Below are 19,648 nucleotides of genomic sequence, written 5' to 3' on the forward strand. Positions count from 1 at the left end.
GTTAGTCAGCTTTCCTTTGCTGTGACAAAGTATCTGAGAAAACCAACTTGAAGGAGGGAAGATTTATTTTGGCTCACAGTTTCAGACCATGATCAGCTGGCTCCATTGTTCTGGGCCCGTGGTGAAGCAGAAAGAACATCATGACAGAAGGGCGCGGTGGAGCGAACCTGCTCACCTCATGGCCACTGGGAAACAGAAAGCAGGGAAGGGGCCAGGGGCAACATATGCCTTTCCAGGGCATACTCCCAGTGTCCTCTGGCCTCCAGCTAGGTGCCACCTCCCAATAGTCCAATTTTGAACTTATCAGTGGGTTGATCCACTGATGAAGTCAGAGTCCTCACAGTCCAATCACTTCCAAAAGCCTCAGCTCTGAATGTTGTTGTAATGGGGACCAAGTCTTCAACAGATGAGCCTGAGGGTGACATTCTATACCCAAATGATAACAGCCCCACGGAGTCAGCTTCGAGAACACCAGTCCCCTCCCAGAGGAACTGATGAGACTCTTGCTCCAGGACCTGTCTTTACTGTGGGTAACTGAAGCCAAGCCAGTTCGTTTTCCAGTATTCCCAGGCATAAACCCACCTCCCACCCACCCCTGACCCTCAGTGGACTTGGCCTTTTATATTCTCCGGCACAGGAGTTCATTTTCCTTCCCGAACCTCTGCAATCTGCTGGTTTCCCCCAAACCATAAGAGTTGCAGTTGATGAATCTTTCCTTCGTCCCTCCAAATGCCAGGATGGCTGCATGAAATTTCAGTGTCTGCTTCCTATTCTTGGTCCTGACACACTTGGGACATAATCTGTCTCCCCAAGATTGGCAGTGGAGTCTGGCATCAGATGTTTGAATTCAAGGATTCTATCTGCCACTTCTAAGTCCTGATCCTGGGCAAGAAATATAACTCTGAGCCTCATTTGTAAAAATGGAGTCAAATCTATTCCACTCTGCCCTGAACCACTGACGGCGATGCACCTGGCTCTTATTAGCTGAGAAGGCAGGAGCCAGCTTGCAGAACCACAGGCGGGGAGGTCAGTAAGGCTCTCACACCAGCCTAATCCACCTCAGGGTCCCCTAAATCCTCTCAGGGGCTTAGGATGGGTTCATTGGCAAGCAGGGGACCCTCACCACCACATTCCCTTCAGGTGCATCAGTGGCAACCTCTCCAGGAGAAGAGGAAGTTGGCACCCCCACAGCACCCATTGATGTGGAAGAATGGATCGCTACCCAAGTGGGACCTGGTGTGGCTGCTGTACCTGAGGGGGAAGAGACAACTGCAGTCCCAGACTTTACCACTGAGCCAGAAAATCAGACAGAATGGGAACCAGCCTACACCCCAGTGGGCACATCCCCACTGCCAGGTCAGTGTGGTGGACTTGGGGCACATCTGAAGTCACACATTCCTATCTGCCTGGATTGTGTGTGGGGGGGTGGTTCCTTCCCCCTGGGACCTGGATTCTGTTTCCCCAGCTCTGACTCTGACTGGGTGTACTGCTGGAGCAACTTTGGTCACCTCAGCTCGCCTCTAGGACCTGCCCCAGAGTAACAACAGAGCCTTGTGCATGAAACACCCCCCACACGTTCACTGTTCTCTTACCTTTATTTCTCCTGCACACATCCCCAATGCCCAGCACTGGGCCCATCAGAAGACCCTCAGTCACTCTATCCTCCTACATGAACACTCCTACCCTAACCTTTTCCATCTTTAGATCCTTTAGAAGGATTTCCAATAGAGGATTCAAAATAAGGAAAAAGGGTAATTACCGTGGGTCTGATTGTGACCTCTCTCCTCACCTTTCTCCTCCTTCCATGTCACTCCTCTGGATCAGGCCTCCCCAGCCAAGACTTCCTAAACTCCAAAATCAGATGAACTTAATGGGATGAAAGTAACAGTCCCAAAACCTTGTCAGAGTGTTTTTGTGTTCACCAAGGTTTGAGAAATCCTGGCTTACAGAAAGACTAACTTTCCTCACTGCCGACCTTCTCAGAGCCTTTGATAAGCTAACATGCACTGTCATTCTCAGAGAAGAAGTGGTTGTATGCGGGGTGTCCCAAATGAACCTCATCACGGAGACTTTATTACTTTATTTTCATGGAACATTGTTAGCCTCTAGTAGTTCACAGCATAGGAAAACAGGATTAAAGTTGTACACAGCCATGTGTGCCTAGTGCAGTCAGCTCCACAGGGGCAAGTGCATCTGAAGAAAAGACAATCAGAGCTTCCCCATAGTTCATCCAGCCACTCATTCTCCTCATGACTTCACAGCAACTTGGCAGTGCCAGGTGCTCCTCTGGAGGCCACAAATGCGAAGTCCCTTCCCTCCATGCCAAAAGATAGAATGCAACTGTAGAGTATGTGGGATTCTGGCCCTGAGACCTCACCCAAAGCCCACACCTGCTGTGGCCATTTCTTGCCCCCCAGGACAAGAATAGCCAGGTCTTCTTGGGCACAAGGGTGTGACTCTGGCAACTCTTCATAGGAAGTTATCCATGAGAAAGTGCTCCAGCAGCCTTGTAGACAAGTTCAACTTCAGTTCCTGATCACTTTGCTGATTTCAGCCATATCTGGAACTGTCTGTACTATTGTTCACACCACGAATTTTTCTTTCAACTGACTTGCTTTTAAAATGTCATCTAAATGCATTTAAAAGAGAAATGCTAGATTATGACTGTAAATGGTCATGCAAGTGTGTTTTGAGATATGCACATACATATACATACATATACATATTATGTGGGGGGTATACCCACATATATACATATATATGCATATATATATGCATATATATATATATATAGAGAGAGAGAGAGAGAGAGAGAGACAGACAGACAGACAGACAGAGAAATATCAAGATAGAATTTTTTCTGGGTCCCACCCATAATCGTCTAGTAAGCTGCTATACTTCCCTTCGCATACCCTCCAAAGTTCTCCTCTGAGCAAGAGGAAACTGTGAGCCTGCCCAGAAAGCCCAGCCCCAGATGCATCTTTCCCCAAAAGCATGTGTAAGGCCCAAAATTCAGTTAGGTTGTTTTTAAATGACAAAGAAACAAGACAAAAAAGAAAGAATGTTAACTATGATTATTTAGAATGGTGAGGGTTTTTTCTTCTCTGTTTTCCAAATCCTCTGTAATGGGGCTCTCAGAATTGAAAAAAGGAATGCATGTTTACAAATAGCACCCCATGACCCTACCAGCTTTGGAGGGAGGCCTTGAGATCAGGGATCCTCATACTGTAGCAAACTTCACCTTCACCAGGAGGGCTTGTGGACACGACAAGCCAGGCCCCACCCCAGAGTCTCTATCAGCCAGGCTGGGCTGGGATCTGGGAATTTGATTCTCTATCAAGCCCCCAAAGGATGCTGGTGCTGCAGATCCAGGGAACACACTCACATGAGATGATAAAGTGGAAGTACTTGAAGGGCGACCTTGGTTGTCTTCGGTGGTGGCCCTCACACCCAATGGTTTGTGTAGATAGTGGCCCCTAGGGTCCCATAAAACACAGCCTGAATAGCCTGTGTCCCTGAGGATAGTGCGTGAGCTTCCTAGTGCCCTGCTTCTCCCTGCTTCCTTCCCTTCCTTAGTCTTCACTTTCTCCGCATATTCCCAAGACACTTAAGCAATTCTACTAGAAAGTACCTGAACACATCTCTGAACTCCAGGAATAGAGGAATAGAGTTCAGTTTCAGAGTTACTAAGCTCATACCTCACCTTGCTTCTTCCTTTCCTCCAGGGATCCCTCCCACATGGCCTCCCCCTAGTTTGGCAACAGAGGAAGGCACAGAAGGCCCTTCCACAACTGCAGTGCCCTCTGTCCCAGAAGAGCCTTCCACCTCAGAGGAGACCTACACACCTTCCCAAGTTGTGCCAAGTGGAATGGAGCTGCCAGGCTCTGGAGAGGTATCTGGAGCCCCTGACATCAGTGGTGACTTCACAGGCAGTGGAGAAGCTTCAGGACGCCTTGACTCCAGTGGGCAGCCCTCGGGGGTCAGTGCAAGTGGACTACCCTCTGGAGATCTTGATTCCAGTGGTGTCACCTCCACAGTGGACTCAGGCCTGCCTGTGGGAAGTGGACTGGCCTCAGGAGATGAAGATAGAATTGAGTGGCCTACCACTCCTAAGGTTGGGCTACCCTCTGGAGGTGAGGACTTAGAGGGCTCTGCCTCTGGAATAGGGGACCTCAGCAGGCTTCCTTCCGGAGGGGAAGTTCTAGAGACGTCTGCCTCTGGAGTAGGGGATCTCAGTGGACTTCCTTCAGGAAGAGAAGGTCTAGAGACTTCTACCTCTGGAGTGGAGGACCTAAGTGGGCTTCCTACTGGAAGTGAAGGTCTAGAGACTTCTACCTCTGGAGTGGAGGACCTTAGTGGGATTCCCACTGGAAGAGAAGGTCTAGAGACTTCTACCTCTGGAGTGGAGGACCTCAGTGGGCTTCCTACTGGAAGTGAAGGTCTGGAGACTTCTACCTCTGGAGTAGAGGATCTCAGTGGGCTTCCTACTGGAAGTGAAGGTCTAGAGACTTCTACAACTGGAGTGGAGGACCTCAGTAGGATTCCTACTGAAAAAGAAGGTCTAGAGACTTCTGCCTCTGGAGCAGAGGACATCAGTGGACTTCCCTCAGAAGGAGAAGGTCTAGAGACTTCTGCCTCTGGAGCAGAGGACATCAGTGGACTTCCCTCAGAAGGAGAAGGTCTAGAGACTTCTGCCTCTGGAGCAGAGGACATCAGTGGACTTCCCTCAGGAGGAGAAGGTCTAGAGACTTCTGCCTCTGGAGTAGAGGTTGGTGTACTTCCTACTGAAAGAGAAGGTCTAGAAACTTCTGCCTCTGGAGTAGAGGACCTCAGTGGGCTTCCTACTGAAAAAGAAGGTCTAGAAACTTCTACCTCTGGAATAGAGGACCTCAGTGGAATTCCTATTGAAAAAGAAGATCTAGAGACCTCTGCCTCTGGAGTAGAGGACATCAGTGGACTTCCTTCTGGAGGGAAAGGTCTGGAGACTTCTGCCTCTGGAGAAGGAGATGTCAGTAGGTTTTCTTCTGGAGGAGAAGGTCTAGAGACCTCTGCCTCTGGAGTAGGGGATATCAGTGGGCTTCCTTCTGGAAGAGAAAGTATAGAGACCTCTGCCTCTGGAGTAGAGGACATCAGTGGGCTTCCTTCTGGAGAAGAAGTTTTAGAGACTTCTGCCTCTGGAATAGAGGATGTCAGTGGGCTTCCTACTGGAAGAGAAAGTCTAGACACTTCTGCCTCTGGTATAGAGGATGATCTTAGTGGCGGACTTCCTTCTGGAAAGGAAGATCTAGAGACCTCTGTTTCTGGAGTAGGAGAAGACCTCAGTGGACTTCCTTCTGGAAGAGAGGAAGTAGAGACCTCTGTTTCTGGAGTAGGAGATGACCTCAGTGAACTTCCTTCTGGAAGAGAAGGTGTAGAAATTTCTGCTTCTGGAGTAGGAGAAGACCTCAGTGGACTTCCTTCTGGAAGGGAAGGTCTAGAGACTTCAGCTTCTGGAGCTGAAGCAACCTCAGAAAGTTTACCTTCTGGAACAGAAGACTTAGTGGGGTCTGCTTCTGGAACCATGGACTTTGACAAGCTGCCTTCTGGAACTGTAGGAAGTGGACAAGCTCCAGAAGCAAGTGGTCTTCCCTCTGGATTTAGTGGTGAGTATTCTGGAGTGGACCTTGGAAGTGGCCCATCCTCTGGCCTGCCTGAGTTTAGTGGACTTCCATCTGGGTTTCCAACTGTATCCCTAGTGGACACTACATTGGTAGAAGTGGTCACAGCCTCCACTGCAAGTGAACTGGAAGGGAGGGGAACCATTGGCATTAGTGGTGCAGGAGAAACATCTGGGCTGCCCTTCAGTGAATTGGACATTAGCGGGGGTGCTAGTGGACTCCCTTCAGGAATTGAACTTAGTGGCCAGACATCTGGGTCTTCTGACATCAGTGGGGAAACATCTGGATTCTTTGGTGTTAGTGGACAGTCATCTGGGTTTCCTGACATCAGTGGGGAAACATCTGGCATTTCTGAGGTCAGTGGGCAGCCGTCAGGGTTTCCTTACATCAGTGGGGAAACATCTGGAGTAACTGAGCTTAGCGGACTGTCCTCTGGACAACCAGATGTCAGTGGAGAAGTATCTGGAGTTCTTTTTGGCAGCATCCCACCATTTGGCATAACTGACCAGAGTGGAGAAACATCCGGGGTTCCTGATCTCAGTGGGCAGTCATCAGGGATAACACCCAGAATTCCAGACCTGGTTTCTGGTGCCATGAGTGGCAGTGGGGAATCTTCTGGCATTACATTTGTGGACACCAGTTTGGTTGAAGTGACCCCTACTACATTTAAAGAAGAAGAAGGCTTAGGATCAGTGGAACTCAGTGGTCTCCCTTCCGGGGAGACAGATCTGTCAGGCACATCTGGGGTAGTGGATGTCAGTGGACAGTCTTCTGGAATAATCGATTCTAGTGGGTTTACATCCCAGACTCCAGAACTCAGTGGCCTACCAAGTGGAGTAACTGAGATCAGTGGAGAATCTTCTGGAGCTGAGATTGGGAGCAACCTGCCCTCGGGAGCATATGATGGCAGTGGACTTCCATCAGGTTTCCCGACTGTCTCTCTCATAGACAGAACTTTGGTGGAATCTGTAACCCAGGCTCCAACAGCCCAAGAAGCTGGAGAAGGGCCTTCAGGCATTTTGGAACTCAGTGGTGCCCATTCTGGAGCACCAGACATGTCTGGAGATCATTCTGGATCTTTGGACCTAAGTGGACTGCAATCTGGGCTAGTAGAACCCAGTGGAGAGCCATCAAGTACTCCATATTTTAGTGGGGACTTTTCCAGCATCACTGATATAAGTGGAGAATCCTCTGCAGACACAAGCACTAGAGGAGAGGCCTCAGGACTTCCAGAAGTTACTTTAATCACTTCAGAGTTCGTGGAGGGTATAACTGAACCAACTGTTGTTTCCCAGGAACTCGGCCAAAGATCCCCTGTGACATACACACCCCGACTTTTTGAGGCCAGTGGGGAAGCCTCTGCCTCTGGGGACATTAGTGGGGCTATGCCAACGTTCCCCAGTTCTGGAGCAGAAGCATCATCAGTCCCAGAAGCCAGCAGCGAATTGTCTGCCTATCCTGAGACTGAAGTGGGGACATCTACTGCCCCGGAAGTCAGTGGAGAGGCCAGTGGAGAGGTGTCTGGGTCCTCCACTCTGCAGGAAACCACCTCTGCTTTGCACGAAGCTGACCTCGAGAGAGCCTCGGGCCTAGGGGTGAGCGGCAGACCTTGGACTTTTCAGGAAGGCTCCAGGGAGGGGTCTGCTGCCCCTGAAGTGACTGGAGAGTCAACCACCACCTATAATGTAGGCACAGAGGCATTCGGCATGCCTTCAGCCACTTCTGTGGCTTCTGGAAACAGGACTGAAATCAGTGGAGACCTGTCTGGTCATACCTCAGGGCTGGATATTGTCATTAGCACCAGCATCCCAGAATCTGAATGGAACCAGCAGACCCAACGCCCTGCAGAGGCACATCTAGAAATTGAGTCCTCAAGTCCCTTATACTCGGGAGAAGAGACCCAAACAGCTGGAACAGCCACCTCACCAACAGATGCTTCCATCCCAGCTTCTCCGGAGGGATCAGGTGAAGCCGAGTCTACCATTTCAGGTATTGTTCAGTTTTTTGTCCTTTAAATGTGTCTGGGCAGTTCAGACTGCAGACAGCTGTGGTGTAGAAAGATGCTGGAGCTTTAAGTTTCCAAGCACAGTTCCACCACAAATTAGCTACACAGCCTCAGGCAAGAGTCTTAACTTCTCTGAGCCTTCCTCTATAAAATAAGGCTAGTACCAAGAAAACTAAACACAATATAAATATAAAGCATTATATTTTGCACACAGTACACCTTTACAAAGATTAGCGACCATTACCCTAACAGTGGAGTTATGTCTCATGAACATTTATGTGTGAATTCAGTTATGTGTACTTGGCACAGGAAGAAAAGAATGATTATTTAGAAAGTCTTGGAAATTCTATTCATGCATCATGGCCCCGGGTGAGTGTGAGAGGAGAGAGTGAATCTGCTGATGACATCTTATGTCTGATTATGTGTTTTGTGCCAGACTAAAACCTGCATAATTTAGGGAACTACGAAGTGCCATTTTGGACATGTCCAGACTTTAGACCCTCAGTCCTCACCCTATCCCAGGAAGGCACTCCCCTGTACGATTGTGACTGCCTCATCTCCACCAGGAACCGGGGACCTGGCCCAGTAGCTGCTTTTCCTTTGCTTTTTGTTTGGGAGTCCTTGTGCCTCCTACTGTGCTAAGCAAGGTCCCAGATGCTGGGGACCAAGTAGCCAGAAACAAGCTGACCCGAAGCTACCCTCATGGAGCTTAGGGATCTCAGGACCCAACTGAAAAGTCTTAGAGACTGCACCGGCCCCCAGACGGCTGTGTTCTTGATACTCAGCCTCTTCCCTGGGGGTTGAAGCCCCTGCCAGGTCCTGTGCAGAGGAGCCCTGTGGCGTTGGAACCTGCCAGGAGACAGAGGGACGTATCATATGTCTTTGCCCCCCTGGCCACACTGGCGAGCACTGTGATATAGGTAAGAACCTCGTGGGCCATGGGGATGCGGGTGGGGACACTGGATGGATTGACTCCTCCATCCCCAGGAGGAGCGGTAGGCAGGAGGTGACCCAGGCCACCTGTGGCTCAGGCTTCGCAGACTGAGAAGGGGAGGTCTGCAACAGCAGGAGTGTCGTGGGCGGCCTCAGGATAAACACGACACAGCTTCCCAGAGCCACTAGTTTAGGAGGTTTAGGAGAAAAAAAAGTCAAGTTAAATAATTAGGCGACAAGCAGCTTCTTTTGTATCAGGTCAATGGCTATTTTATGAGTAGAATTCAAAATGTGCTTGGATTTTGAATATAAAAAAGAGACTTCAAAGAAATTTCGGACTTGGGGCGAGTGCTGGTATCGCCGGACACGTCCCTCTGTCTCTGAAGGGGGCTGTTTTGTATCGGGTGGGGTGAGCTCCACCAAGAAAGCCTCTGCAGCTCCCTCAGTGTATGGGTCCAGGTGGCATCTGGGTCCCCTTCCTGTCCTGAAGGAAGCAATACAGTGCTGTCACACCCAGCAGTGTGTTTCCCATGGGCACCCATCACCCCGGAAGCTCTTTTTGTGCTTTGCCGTGGTCAAGCAGCCTGTGGAACGGGTAAAGAGCCTGGGGATCCTCTGATTGGAGGTGGTCAGAATCCACCTGTCATTCTGTGGACACGTCCAAGGCCTAAGGCCATGATGACATTTCATCTCTTCAACATGGAAGAGGTTCCCAGTTACCATCAAGCTCCTAGGCTTGGGTTAGCTCTTTCCATGGCCCAGTGTCCTTGTTCCCAGCTTCTCTCCCAAGTCAGGTTTTTCATAAAAGGGCTTCATTCCTAGGACATGCACAAAATTGGAGAAATGAATTCCAGGGAAAAGAAAACAACCACTTCCAGATTTGCCAGGCAAGGACTGCCAGGCACTCAGCATCCAATAGCCTTTACTTCATACACAAAGGCTCTGAGTCTGTATGTATTACTGTATGTGAAAATTAACACATCACTATATATTATATACTCATATAATGTACTGTAGACCTGGCAATTCTATAGTAAATATACATAAGCATTAGGTCAGATATCATCTGTTCTTTCCCTCACTGGAGTCAATCTCTTGCCACATGTCAGGGTGGAACCTGAGGACATTCTGGCCAAGGCAAGAGCAAGCGAACCCTCCTTACTGCCCAGGGGACAATATTTTTGCTGTGTTTACAGACTGTAGCCAAACCTCTCCACCCCATGGGTGACTCTTTTCTTTTGTGTGTGCATATGTGTGTGTGTGTGTGTGTGTGTGGTACTGGGGATTGAACCCAGGTACACTCCACCATTAAGCTACATCCCCAGCCCTTTTTATTTTCTATTTTGAGACAGGACTTCACAAAGTTGCTGAGGCTGGCCTCCAGGTTGCAATCCTCCTGCCTCAGCCTCCCAAGTAGCTAGGGTCACAGGCATGTGCCAACATTCTTGCAGCTCCTTCCCAACATGATACTTGAGGCAAAACATGTGACACTAGTATCAGAAGTCAAACAAGGCATGTCCTTAGCAGCCCTGAAGTTAGTAAAAGCAGATGACAGTAGAACTTAACTACTCTGTTGTAAGGGCAACCTTTCTTTGATCTTGCATATTTCCTCAGGGCCTTCCCAAGATTTCTTCCCCAACAGCTCTGTGAGCAGGTTGGTAATTATTCCTATTTGAAACTGGAACTCTACGAGGTTAATTCATTTGCCTGATTCCACTAAGCGAGTTGAATCAAGAATCAAAGTCTCAATTCACTTGTTTAACACACTGGGCTAAATCAGAAACTCCATCTTAAACATAGTAACAGGTTGCTGGGCATAAAGGTGCATGCTTGTAATCCCAGCATCTCTGGAGGCTGAATGCAGGAGGATCTCAAGTTCAAGGCCAGCCTCAGCAATTTAGCAAGGTCCCAAGCAACTTAGGGAGACCCTGTCCCAAAACAAATTTTTTTAAAAGTAGGGCTGGGAATGTAGCTCAGTGGTAAAGTGCCCCAGGATTCAATCCCCAGTATCAAAAAAACAAACAATAATAACAACAAGTTACTGGTCACAAAAAGCTGAAGGGAGATTTCAGGGGAGCCAGAATAAAAAGGGGCTATGGAATCAGTGTCAGTCTGCTCAACACCCAGAGCCAAGCCTCTGCTTTCCTCATTTGACAACAGGGATCAATGATAGTGGTTCTCAGCTTCAAATATATATATTATATATATATATATAATACCTAGGACCCAGACCCAGGAATTCTAATTGAAATGGTCCTGTGGCCTGTGGCATTTGGGCTTTTAAATTCCAGATGACTTAAATGTGCAGCCAGGGCTGAGAACACTGCAGTAAGGGTCATCTGAGTATAACATCGGCCAAGAGGCAATGAATAAAAATTGGTTCCCCTACATCATCTCTCACGACACTAGTTAGAAAAAACTTAGCATCCCTAAAGAGCAGGTTGTAGGGATCCCCAGTTACTCCTGTTCAATGTAGCTCATGGGATTATAGAAGGTGTCCAGTATACATGGATGAACTACCTACCATCTTTCCCTAGAATCAGGAATCAAAGGCTATTAAAGACACCATGGCCTCTAAAGGCCACAGGTACCAAATGCAGTATTTTGTGGAATTCTATGGTAATATTTAATATTCAAGGGAGATGTTTACCTAGCAATGGAATGAGAGGCTATATTTAGTCCTATAAAAAACATTTGAGCCAGGTGTGGTAGTACACAGCTGTAATCCCAGCAATTCAGAAGGCATCGAGGCAAGAGGATTGTAAGTTCCAGGTCAAATTCAGCAACTTAGCAAGAATCTGTCTCAAAATAAAAAGGGCTGGAGATGTAACTCAGTGGTTAAGTGCTCCTGGGTTCAATCCCCAATACAAAAAAGAAAAAGAAAAGAAATAATTGGGAATCTCTGTCATCTTGTTTAGTCATTATTCCATAAACAAGTTATTAATACATTTTTAATCAGTGCTTTTGACTTCAAAATAAACATCTATTTAATGAATGCTCAGATTCCTTAGCAATCAAAAGTAGGACTATTCTATTCTTACCCACTTAAAAATCAGCATCTTCCCCGACTTACTGAAGTACCTATGAGGATTAACTTAGGTTTCCCAGCTGCTGCTTAAAAATCAATGGAGTGCTTTTAAAAAGCATCATACTTGGGCTCCTCCCTACAATTTTCTGATTCAGTTGGTCTGGAAAGAACCTCTAGCACTAGCAGTTTTTTAAAAATTTAAAAACTTTGCATTAAAAAATAAAAAAGATTAGCGGGGCATGGTGGCACACAACTATAATCCCAGTGGCTGAGATAGGAGGATCACAAATTCAAAGCCAGCCTCAGCAACAGCGAGGTGCTAAGCAACTCAGTGAGACCCTGTCTCTAAATAAAATACAAAATAGGGCCGGGGATGTGGCTCAGTGGTTGAGTGCCCCTGAGTTCAATCCCTAGTACCCACCCCCCCAAAAAAAAAAAAAAAAAAAAGATTGGTTTTAACTACCCCATTGATTTATAATGTACAACCAAGATTGAAAAAGCACTGTTCTAATCAAATCTCAAATCTGATTTTCAGTCTTGCTGGGGTAGGATGGGCTTCTCTTAACTTCTGGATTAAAAGGATATAAACTTAAATTTTTTTTATAAACTTAAAACTTAATCAGCCTCTTTTCTATTTTACTGGCATTGTTCACTTTTTTGGTTTGGAGTTCTAATTTATGTTCTGGCACTATCTCTTCCTCTAGGGAATACATTTGAATTTCAGTGAAACCTTTATCCCTGGGAAAGTAGTACTTTCATAGAAAGTGAAAAATACAGGGATATAAGTGAAAAGTAAAAAGTTAGAAGTATACCTTCTTGACTTGACTCAACCAAAAAGTCCATGGTCAGCTTTTAACAGGCAACTAATTGAATTTGAGCAGGATATTAAAACTGTACTCAAAACCAACCTTTAGAATATAGAAGATTTCAGTTTAATAATAGTATGCTATTTTATGATTTTTAATTTAATGATTTTGTTTTAATTTAATTGTTTTTATTTTAAAATCAAATTGGGACTAATAAAAATACTCTTATAATTCTTCCCTCAGTTGTGTAAGAGCCCCAACAAGAAAGTCAGTATAAACGAGAAGTCAAGTCTGTTCATCCTGGTTGGTCCTAGGTTTTTGCAGGGTGCAGAGCATCTACTGAGTTAAGAAATTTTCTCTATGCTTCTTGAGGGAATCCCCACCACCAATCCTTATCCTGGGAAATTATGTCCTGGAGAAAAAAAAAAAAAAAAGTCCATTCTTGTCTTAGAAAGATAAGCTGAACAGGTTGTACACTGAATAACTTGAAGAGTACCATTCATATTGTAGTCTTTATGAATAGCAAACCATTTAGTCAAGTATCACTTGCTAAAATCACTCGTCACTCTTTATTCAGCATTTTCTATGAGCCAAATAAACTCCAGCTCACTTGGAGGTCCTAGGCTCTGATCTAGGCTCTGATCCAGCTGGACAAGACGTACTCAAGGTAGAGGCCTGAGGTCTCCAATTCAGACACCAAAGTGATTATTTCCAAGTATCTCCACTACTTTAGACGTCACAAGGGAGCTTTCAATTCTTTCCTATGTTAGAGGTACCACTGGAAGGCTTCGTTGAGGTACGAATCATCACTTTTGCTTATAATAGTGGTAAGAGGAGTCGGAGAGTCCTGACAGTATCCAGACTCCCTGCTCAGTGATGAGGAGTGAACCTTTGGTGGCTCTGGAGGAAATGGTAACAAGTTACCAAGAGTCCAGGACCACAGTGTCTCTCTCCCTCCACCATCCAGTCTCATTTTCTTACTCTCTCCCCCATCTCTTTGGATCTGTCACCCCTATTTGCCAGCATAAGCAAGTCCCTTCACTTGTTTCCTTACCTATAAATGGCATCATGATGTCTACACCCACTGGGTCATTGGAGGATAACATGTGTATGTTAGAGCATCTGGCTCAGAGAAGCTTGTTTGCAGATCTTGGTCCTCTCCCCCTTTCCACTCTTCCTTTATGATGTCTTCTACTGCCCAAAGCCCTTCCCTCTCTCCACTTCCTATCACCTTGTGTAGAACATCCGCAATCTGAATTCACAACGGTACCCAGCCCTATTCCTCTGTCAGTTCCAGAAGCTGAGAGATGCTCTAACAGCCCTTCACAGAAAGAGGTGGACAGTCAGGTTCAGAGTGGCTCTTGCAGCCAAATAAAGAGGAGATGAGGTGCACAGGACTGAGTGATTAATAAGAAAGCTCCACACAGGATACCAGCCCTCTTCCTGCTGAAGATGCAGACTCAGCCTCTCTAAACTGCCCCAGTAGCTCCCACAGGCTCTCTGGTCTTCAGAGTTGTGACCCTTCTGTCCCTCCTACAAAAAAAAAGAAAAGAAAAGAAAAAAAACTTCTGATCCCAGAAATTGGTTCCCTCTATCCTTGTAACCTTCTCAGATTTGGTGTCCTGGCCAAATTCAGGGAGAACAACACTGCCCTGGAGCTCACATAGCCTGGGGGTGGGCAAGGTACAAGGTACAATCTCCAAGCCTCTGGGACAGCTGGAATCTGTCTGGCCTGATCTGCTTCTGGGTCTCCCACCTTTGCCACCCTTTCTTCAGTGGTTGACCAGAAACCTCAGGGTTGATGTCTGGCTTTTCTCCCCAGAGGCCACCCCGTCCCCTGCTCTATACAACTGCTTTAGCGCCTACATTTGCTTCATTCCCAGTGCTGCCCACCTCCCATAATGATGCTAATGGACAAAAGAGAATACAGCTTTCCTGAAGCAGGAGAGCCACCCCAGCTTCACCCTGCTGACTGACCTGACCTATTGCTGCTACTGCTGCTGCTGGGAATCCTGGTGCATGCTGGGAATCCAAGTGCATGCTGGGATTTCAATCAGTTCCTCCATGCATTTTGAGTTTGCTCAGAACAGTTCCAAACTTGGAACTGTTGGTTTCTAATCCATGGTTTGCACTCCTTGAAATGAAGTTCAGGACTTTGTGGGACAAGATAGATACTTGAGAAACAAAGATAAGGCACTTCATGGGATGAGCAAGACACTTGAGTACCAGAGATTTTCAGGTTACCCATTGCACAAACCCAACTTTGGCCAAGAAGATGTCCACAATGCACAAACTTGAAGATCCAGAGGAAGATGCTTTTGCTGTCATGTCAGAGGATTGACTTTAAGGTCTGGTTTGCTCTTAATGGAGGTGAGAACTAAGTCCTGGAACATATTGAAGATTTAGAGGTCCTATTCCCAGCCCAGGGCTTAGCTGCTCACATGGATACCACCCATAAACATGCCATTGGATCCTGGAGATTGCATAAACACAGCTGCACATACCAAGGCTTGGCAAGGTGCCCCATAAGCCAATGGAGCCCACTTATTGCAGAATTTTACTGATATCCTGACAAGAGGAGCTGCATAATATCATCATCTTGTCCCAAGTCAGGGAGCCCAGGAGAAATAACAGCAGGAGCTTTGGAGTACAGAGAGCAGAAGAATTCCCCCAGGTCTTCTGTTTTCTCAGAAAGACCAGAAAAGAAGATTCAGTACTCACTATGGTAAATCAAGGAAAGGTTGAGGCAAAGGCCAATGACTTACCAACTGAATTTCTACAAAGATGTTTGAACAGAAAATAAAAATCTTTAGACAAGAAGAACAGAAGGAAGAAGAGCTGAGTTGAGAAGAAGAACTTAATGGACACCTGCCTGTTTCCCAGGATTGAGTGGTTGGTAAGCAGCCACTCACTGAGCGCATGGCCAGCTTCAAAATGCTTGCCTCCCACTCACAGGATGAAGCCTTTCCAGAAATTGTACTCACTGGAGATATCCACCTTCTGTGGCCTTAAACTGGAAGATTACATGGGGAAATATTGGGCAGGGTTTTAGTCCCTCTCCCAAGAAAAAGATGCCAGCTTCATTTTTACAAATCTTATTTACTGAAGACACAAAAGGTGTTTGCAACCCAAGAAGCCTAGTGAGTTTCATGTGAATATCCCAGGAAAAGAAAGAGTTCTAGCCAAGCTTCAAGAACCTGACTTCCAGTGCCCTTGCCCACCACTATGTTCATAGTTCAGACTCCATGGCTTCCTGAAACATGCACAAAAGAAGACATCTTGGAGAAACATAACGCGTTTGGCTTCAGAAGTACCAGATCTCTTCAACCCGCTGGGAAACCTGGCTTCAGGGCTCCAAGCTTGTCAATCAAGAATCACACACATCCGAGAAAAACCTCATCAGAATCTTTGGTTCAGCATTCCAAGATGGCGGCAGCAGCAGCAGCAGCAATGGTTCTCAGGAAAACCAGCCAATCCCCTTCCCAGGCTCTGGACAGCAGCAGGGCTGGCCACCCATAAGGAGGCCACAGTGCTTGTGAGGCTGGAATTGTGGGCAGGAGTCCTAATGGTGGCCCTTGATTTCTTGCAGACATTGATGAGTGCCTCTCAAGCCCTTGTCTGAATGGAGCCACCTGCGTGGATGCCATCGACTCTTTCACATGCTTATGCCTTCCCAGCTACGGAGGGGACCTGTGTGAGATCGGTACGGCCGTCTCTGCTTCAGCTAATGTTACTAACAGCTACACCTCCTCCTCCTTCCTCACCCTCCCCTTCTAATCACAGACTCTAGGCCCTGACTGGGGCCTCATATCCATCTGGACAGCCACCAGAAGTCTGCTTCTCCCACTGATTCTTACTCTTTCTCTTGCTCTTCCCCTTGAAAACCCTCTTCTGGAGCACTGCCTGATCTGACCACAGGAGAGACTGTAGGCTAGGTAGCCTGCACTTTGGAAGGTGGGGCTCTGGGAATCTTTACACCACTAACTTTCTCCGGGGCTTGCAGACTTGCTGATGCCACCACCAAGCTTGGTGAATGCAACAGACTAAGAGGATAAAGCTGATTCTGTGCACTTGTCTTGAAGGAAACTGTGGGTGGGAGCAATTGTGTCTCACTCCAATGACAGCCTCAAATCTTCCCAGCCTGGTCATGGGCAGTGTCTGCTTTATTGTCTGTGGGACTTTTGTGGCTCTTCCATGGCACTGGGAGCCATGGTGCCATGCTAGCCAAGTTCCTTGCTCTTCTCCTGGATGAAAGCTATATGATTGGTCTGCCTGAGAGCTCCTGTGTCACCAGCATGCTCAAGTCATGCATGAATGGGGACTGCTGCATGTTGCCTTCTCTTCATCACATCATGTCAGCTGCCATGTTGGTCATGCTTCCTTTCTTCCTTCCTGGTTCAAGGTCAAAGGACTGGCCAGAAATAACAGTCTCACTGCAAGGCACAGGGGCTGAGTTTCCTTTCCTGGGTCTTGCCAACTCCTATGTTTCTGCACCTGTGTACCAGGAACCCTCCCAGGGCCAGGCTGAGCCCCAGCTCTCTCACCTGTGGACCTTCCTACTCTCCTCCCAGTCCCCTGGATTGCATGGGCTTCCTGAATCAGAGAGGAGATAAGGCTTCAGGTGTGGGTAGCAATGATTCATGCACACCTGGAAGTGTGCAGGAGCTCAAAGCTCTTTTCAAAGCACTCTCAAGGTGAATACCAGAAACTTCCAGAAAGCAGTTGAAACTCCTGGGCATAAGCAGTTGGGTGGTAGTCGAGATTTGCATGTTTCTTGAAGACAATGACAATGTTACAGGCTAGTTGAAGAACTTAAGGCTTCTAGAAGAAAAGGCCTGAATACCATCCTCTCATGCAACATCAGTTGGGTGGGAGTGGAGAGCTACAGAATTTTCTCCCCAGGATACCAAAAACTTTTGCCAGAGAGAAGAGTCTGGAACGTCCACACGGACAACAGCTCTGGGGTTCCAGCGTGGGAAGGAGAGGTTCTTCAGGAATCAAGGCAGGATTGTCACAGGGCTCTGAACTCTGATGGAATGGAGATTTTGTTCCAGAGCCTCTCAGAGGGGCCCTGGGCCTGGGTACCCTGTGAGGCAAGGCTGCATCTCTTCTCCCACGCCAGCCCTCAGTCCTCACCACCTCACAGTGCCTCACACCTCCACTCTGACCTTGCAGCCTCTCCCAGTCACCCTGGAATTCTGTCTGTGCTCCCCAAAGCCTCCATCCTGCATGACCCCATGCAAGCACACTCCAGCTTTGCCTGCCCAGGTCAACCCACAGGCACTGAGGTGGCCCAAGAACTGACCCCACAAGTCAGCCTGTGGTGGAATCTCTGTCCTTATGGTGCTGAGCTACTTCTGAGACCTCTCCAGTGCTTTCCAGACCTTTGCTTCATCCCCTGGCAGGGCATTGGTAGCAGGGGACAAGGCCTGCTGACAGTTCCTCCTGCTACTTCACCTCTTTCTTCTCAGACTACTGGCCTCCCCTCTCCTGTTTTCACTCTTCCCAAGTCATGTCCTCCTCCCTTGTCAATCATCCACCCTGCATGCTAAGACTCCTTCCCCTCAACCGCCGATCCTCCCTTCTGGCACGGCCAGATTGGTGGCATCCAATGGGAGGCTGCCTACATCCTGAAGCGTTCACGGCCCCAGGATCCTCCACCTGGGCCGGCAGTCCTCCACCTAGGAGGAGCCCTTCACATGGGAGGCCCCATGGGATGAAAGGTGAGAGGGACTTGGAATTCCCTCTGTCCAGTGCTGCACCATCAGACATTTGACAACTGGCTCTCACAGAGGAAGGAGGAGCCCTGATGGGTAGCATCTGCCAGTTCTTGGGGCAAATACTCCCACCAGGGCCAATTTAAAACTACCAGTGCCACATCATGAAGGCAGAGTTAGGAGCTGACACTCAGAATCGCCACTTCCATCCTGAGGGAGCTGGCTCCCATGTATCCCTGCCTCTGCCCTCTAGCCTGCTCCAAGGCCTCCAGAACAGCCCCTTCTCCAGAACAGAGAACTCATTACAAATTTAGACGTTACTCTCCTCTTCCCATCAGCCACAAAAATATAAAATAAAACAAAAGCCCTGGATCACTGGACCCCTGGCTGGCTGTCTCAGAGGCAGATAGAGTGCTCAGCCGGAGGCATCTCTGATAGAAGGCCTGAGAATTCTGAGTCTTCTTCAAAACCAAAACAGACTTATTTCTGCTCCTTTCCTCACCAAGGTTCTGTGGGAAGGAGACTGTGCCCAGGCCTGCCCGCTCTGAAGCCTCCAACTGCTTCCCACAGTCCCTCTTCCCAAAGCCTCTCACAACCATGTTTTGCCTTAAATCTCAAAACCTGCCACCTTTTTGAACTGGTCCACTGAGCTCTGTCTGCCCTCCAGAGCATGCACCTGCAGGTGGAAAGTTTGGGCAGGGAGTGGCACTACATCAGGGAAAGAAAAGTCCCTGGCGCTAACATTTTCCAGAGACTTAGTCAGAGGCCACTGGGGGAGCCAGGACTCACTGGCTCCACAGGAGCATGTTCCCAGCTGGGCCTGTTCCTTCCCTTGAGAGCTCAGGGAGGGGTGAATCTAGGAACCCATGCCATAAAACTGGAAGCAACCACATCCCCAACGGGTCTTGAACCCCACTTCAAACCCCTGACCTGTGTTGCAGACCAGGAGGTATGCGAGGAGGGCTGGACCAAGTTCCAAGGACACTGTTACCGCCACTTCCCTGACCGTGAGACCTGGGTGGATGCTGAGAGACGGTGTCGAGAGCATCAAGCACACCTGAGCAGCATTGTCACCCCTGAGGAGCAGGACTTTGTCAACAGTGAGTGTGGCAGGGGCTGAGGAAAGTAGTCACGTGGGCAAAGGGTCTCACTTGTCAGAAATTAGCAGAGTTGGGGACTGGGGGCGTGGCTTAGTGGGACAGCACTTACCTAGCATGCACTAGGCCCTGGGTTCCATCCAGCACCACAAACAAAAGAAAGGAAAAAATAAATAAATAAATTAGCAGAATGGACCCAGTGAGGCTGTAGCGTGGCAGAGCTAGGAGGGAGGGAAGGCATTATTGTAGCTCTAGTTCCCTTGGAGCAGACAGAAACCTTTGGAGTCAGCAGCTCTGATTGCTCCCCAGAGAGTACTTCACCAGAGTCGGTCTCAGACTCACTCTGCGGCTGTCATCCTTCCATGTTAGCTTGGGGAGGTAGTCCAACGGGCACCCCAAACTTGC

General features: G+C 48.0%; 1 protein-coding gene across 1 annotated transcript in view; it reads left to right on the top strand.

Moving 5' to 3' along the window:
- Positions 1–19,648, top strand: part of ACAN (aggrecan) — a 67,133-nt gene that overhangs the window by 44,208 nt on the left and 3,277 nt on the right. Inside the window, exons 11-15 of the mRNA XM_079127529.1 lie at positions 1,141–1,356; positions 3,726–7,646; positions 8,469–8,582; positions 16,019–16,132; positions 19,088–19,246. Of these exons, the coding sequence (XP_078983655.1) occupies positions 1,141–1,356; positions 3,726–7,646; positions 8,469–8,582; positions 16,019–16,132; positions 19,088–19,246 (4,524 nt within the window). The remainder of the gene's footprint in view (positions 1–1,140; positions 1,357–3,725; positions 7,647–8,468; positions 8,583–16,018; positions 16,133–19,087; positions 19,247–19,648) is intronic.

Source organism: Sciurus vulgaris (assembly GCF_902686455.1).
Source record: "Sciurus vulgaris genome assembly, chromosome: 2".
NCBI classification, from domain to species: domain Eukaryota; kingdom Metazoa; phylum Chordata; class Mammalia; order Rodentia; family Sciuridae; genus Sciurus; species Sciurus vulgaris.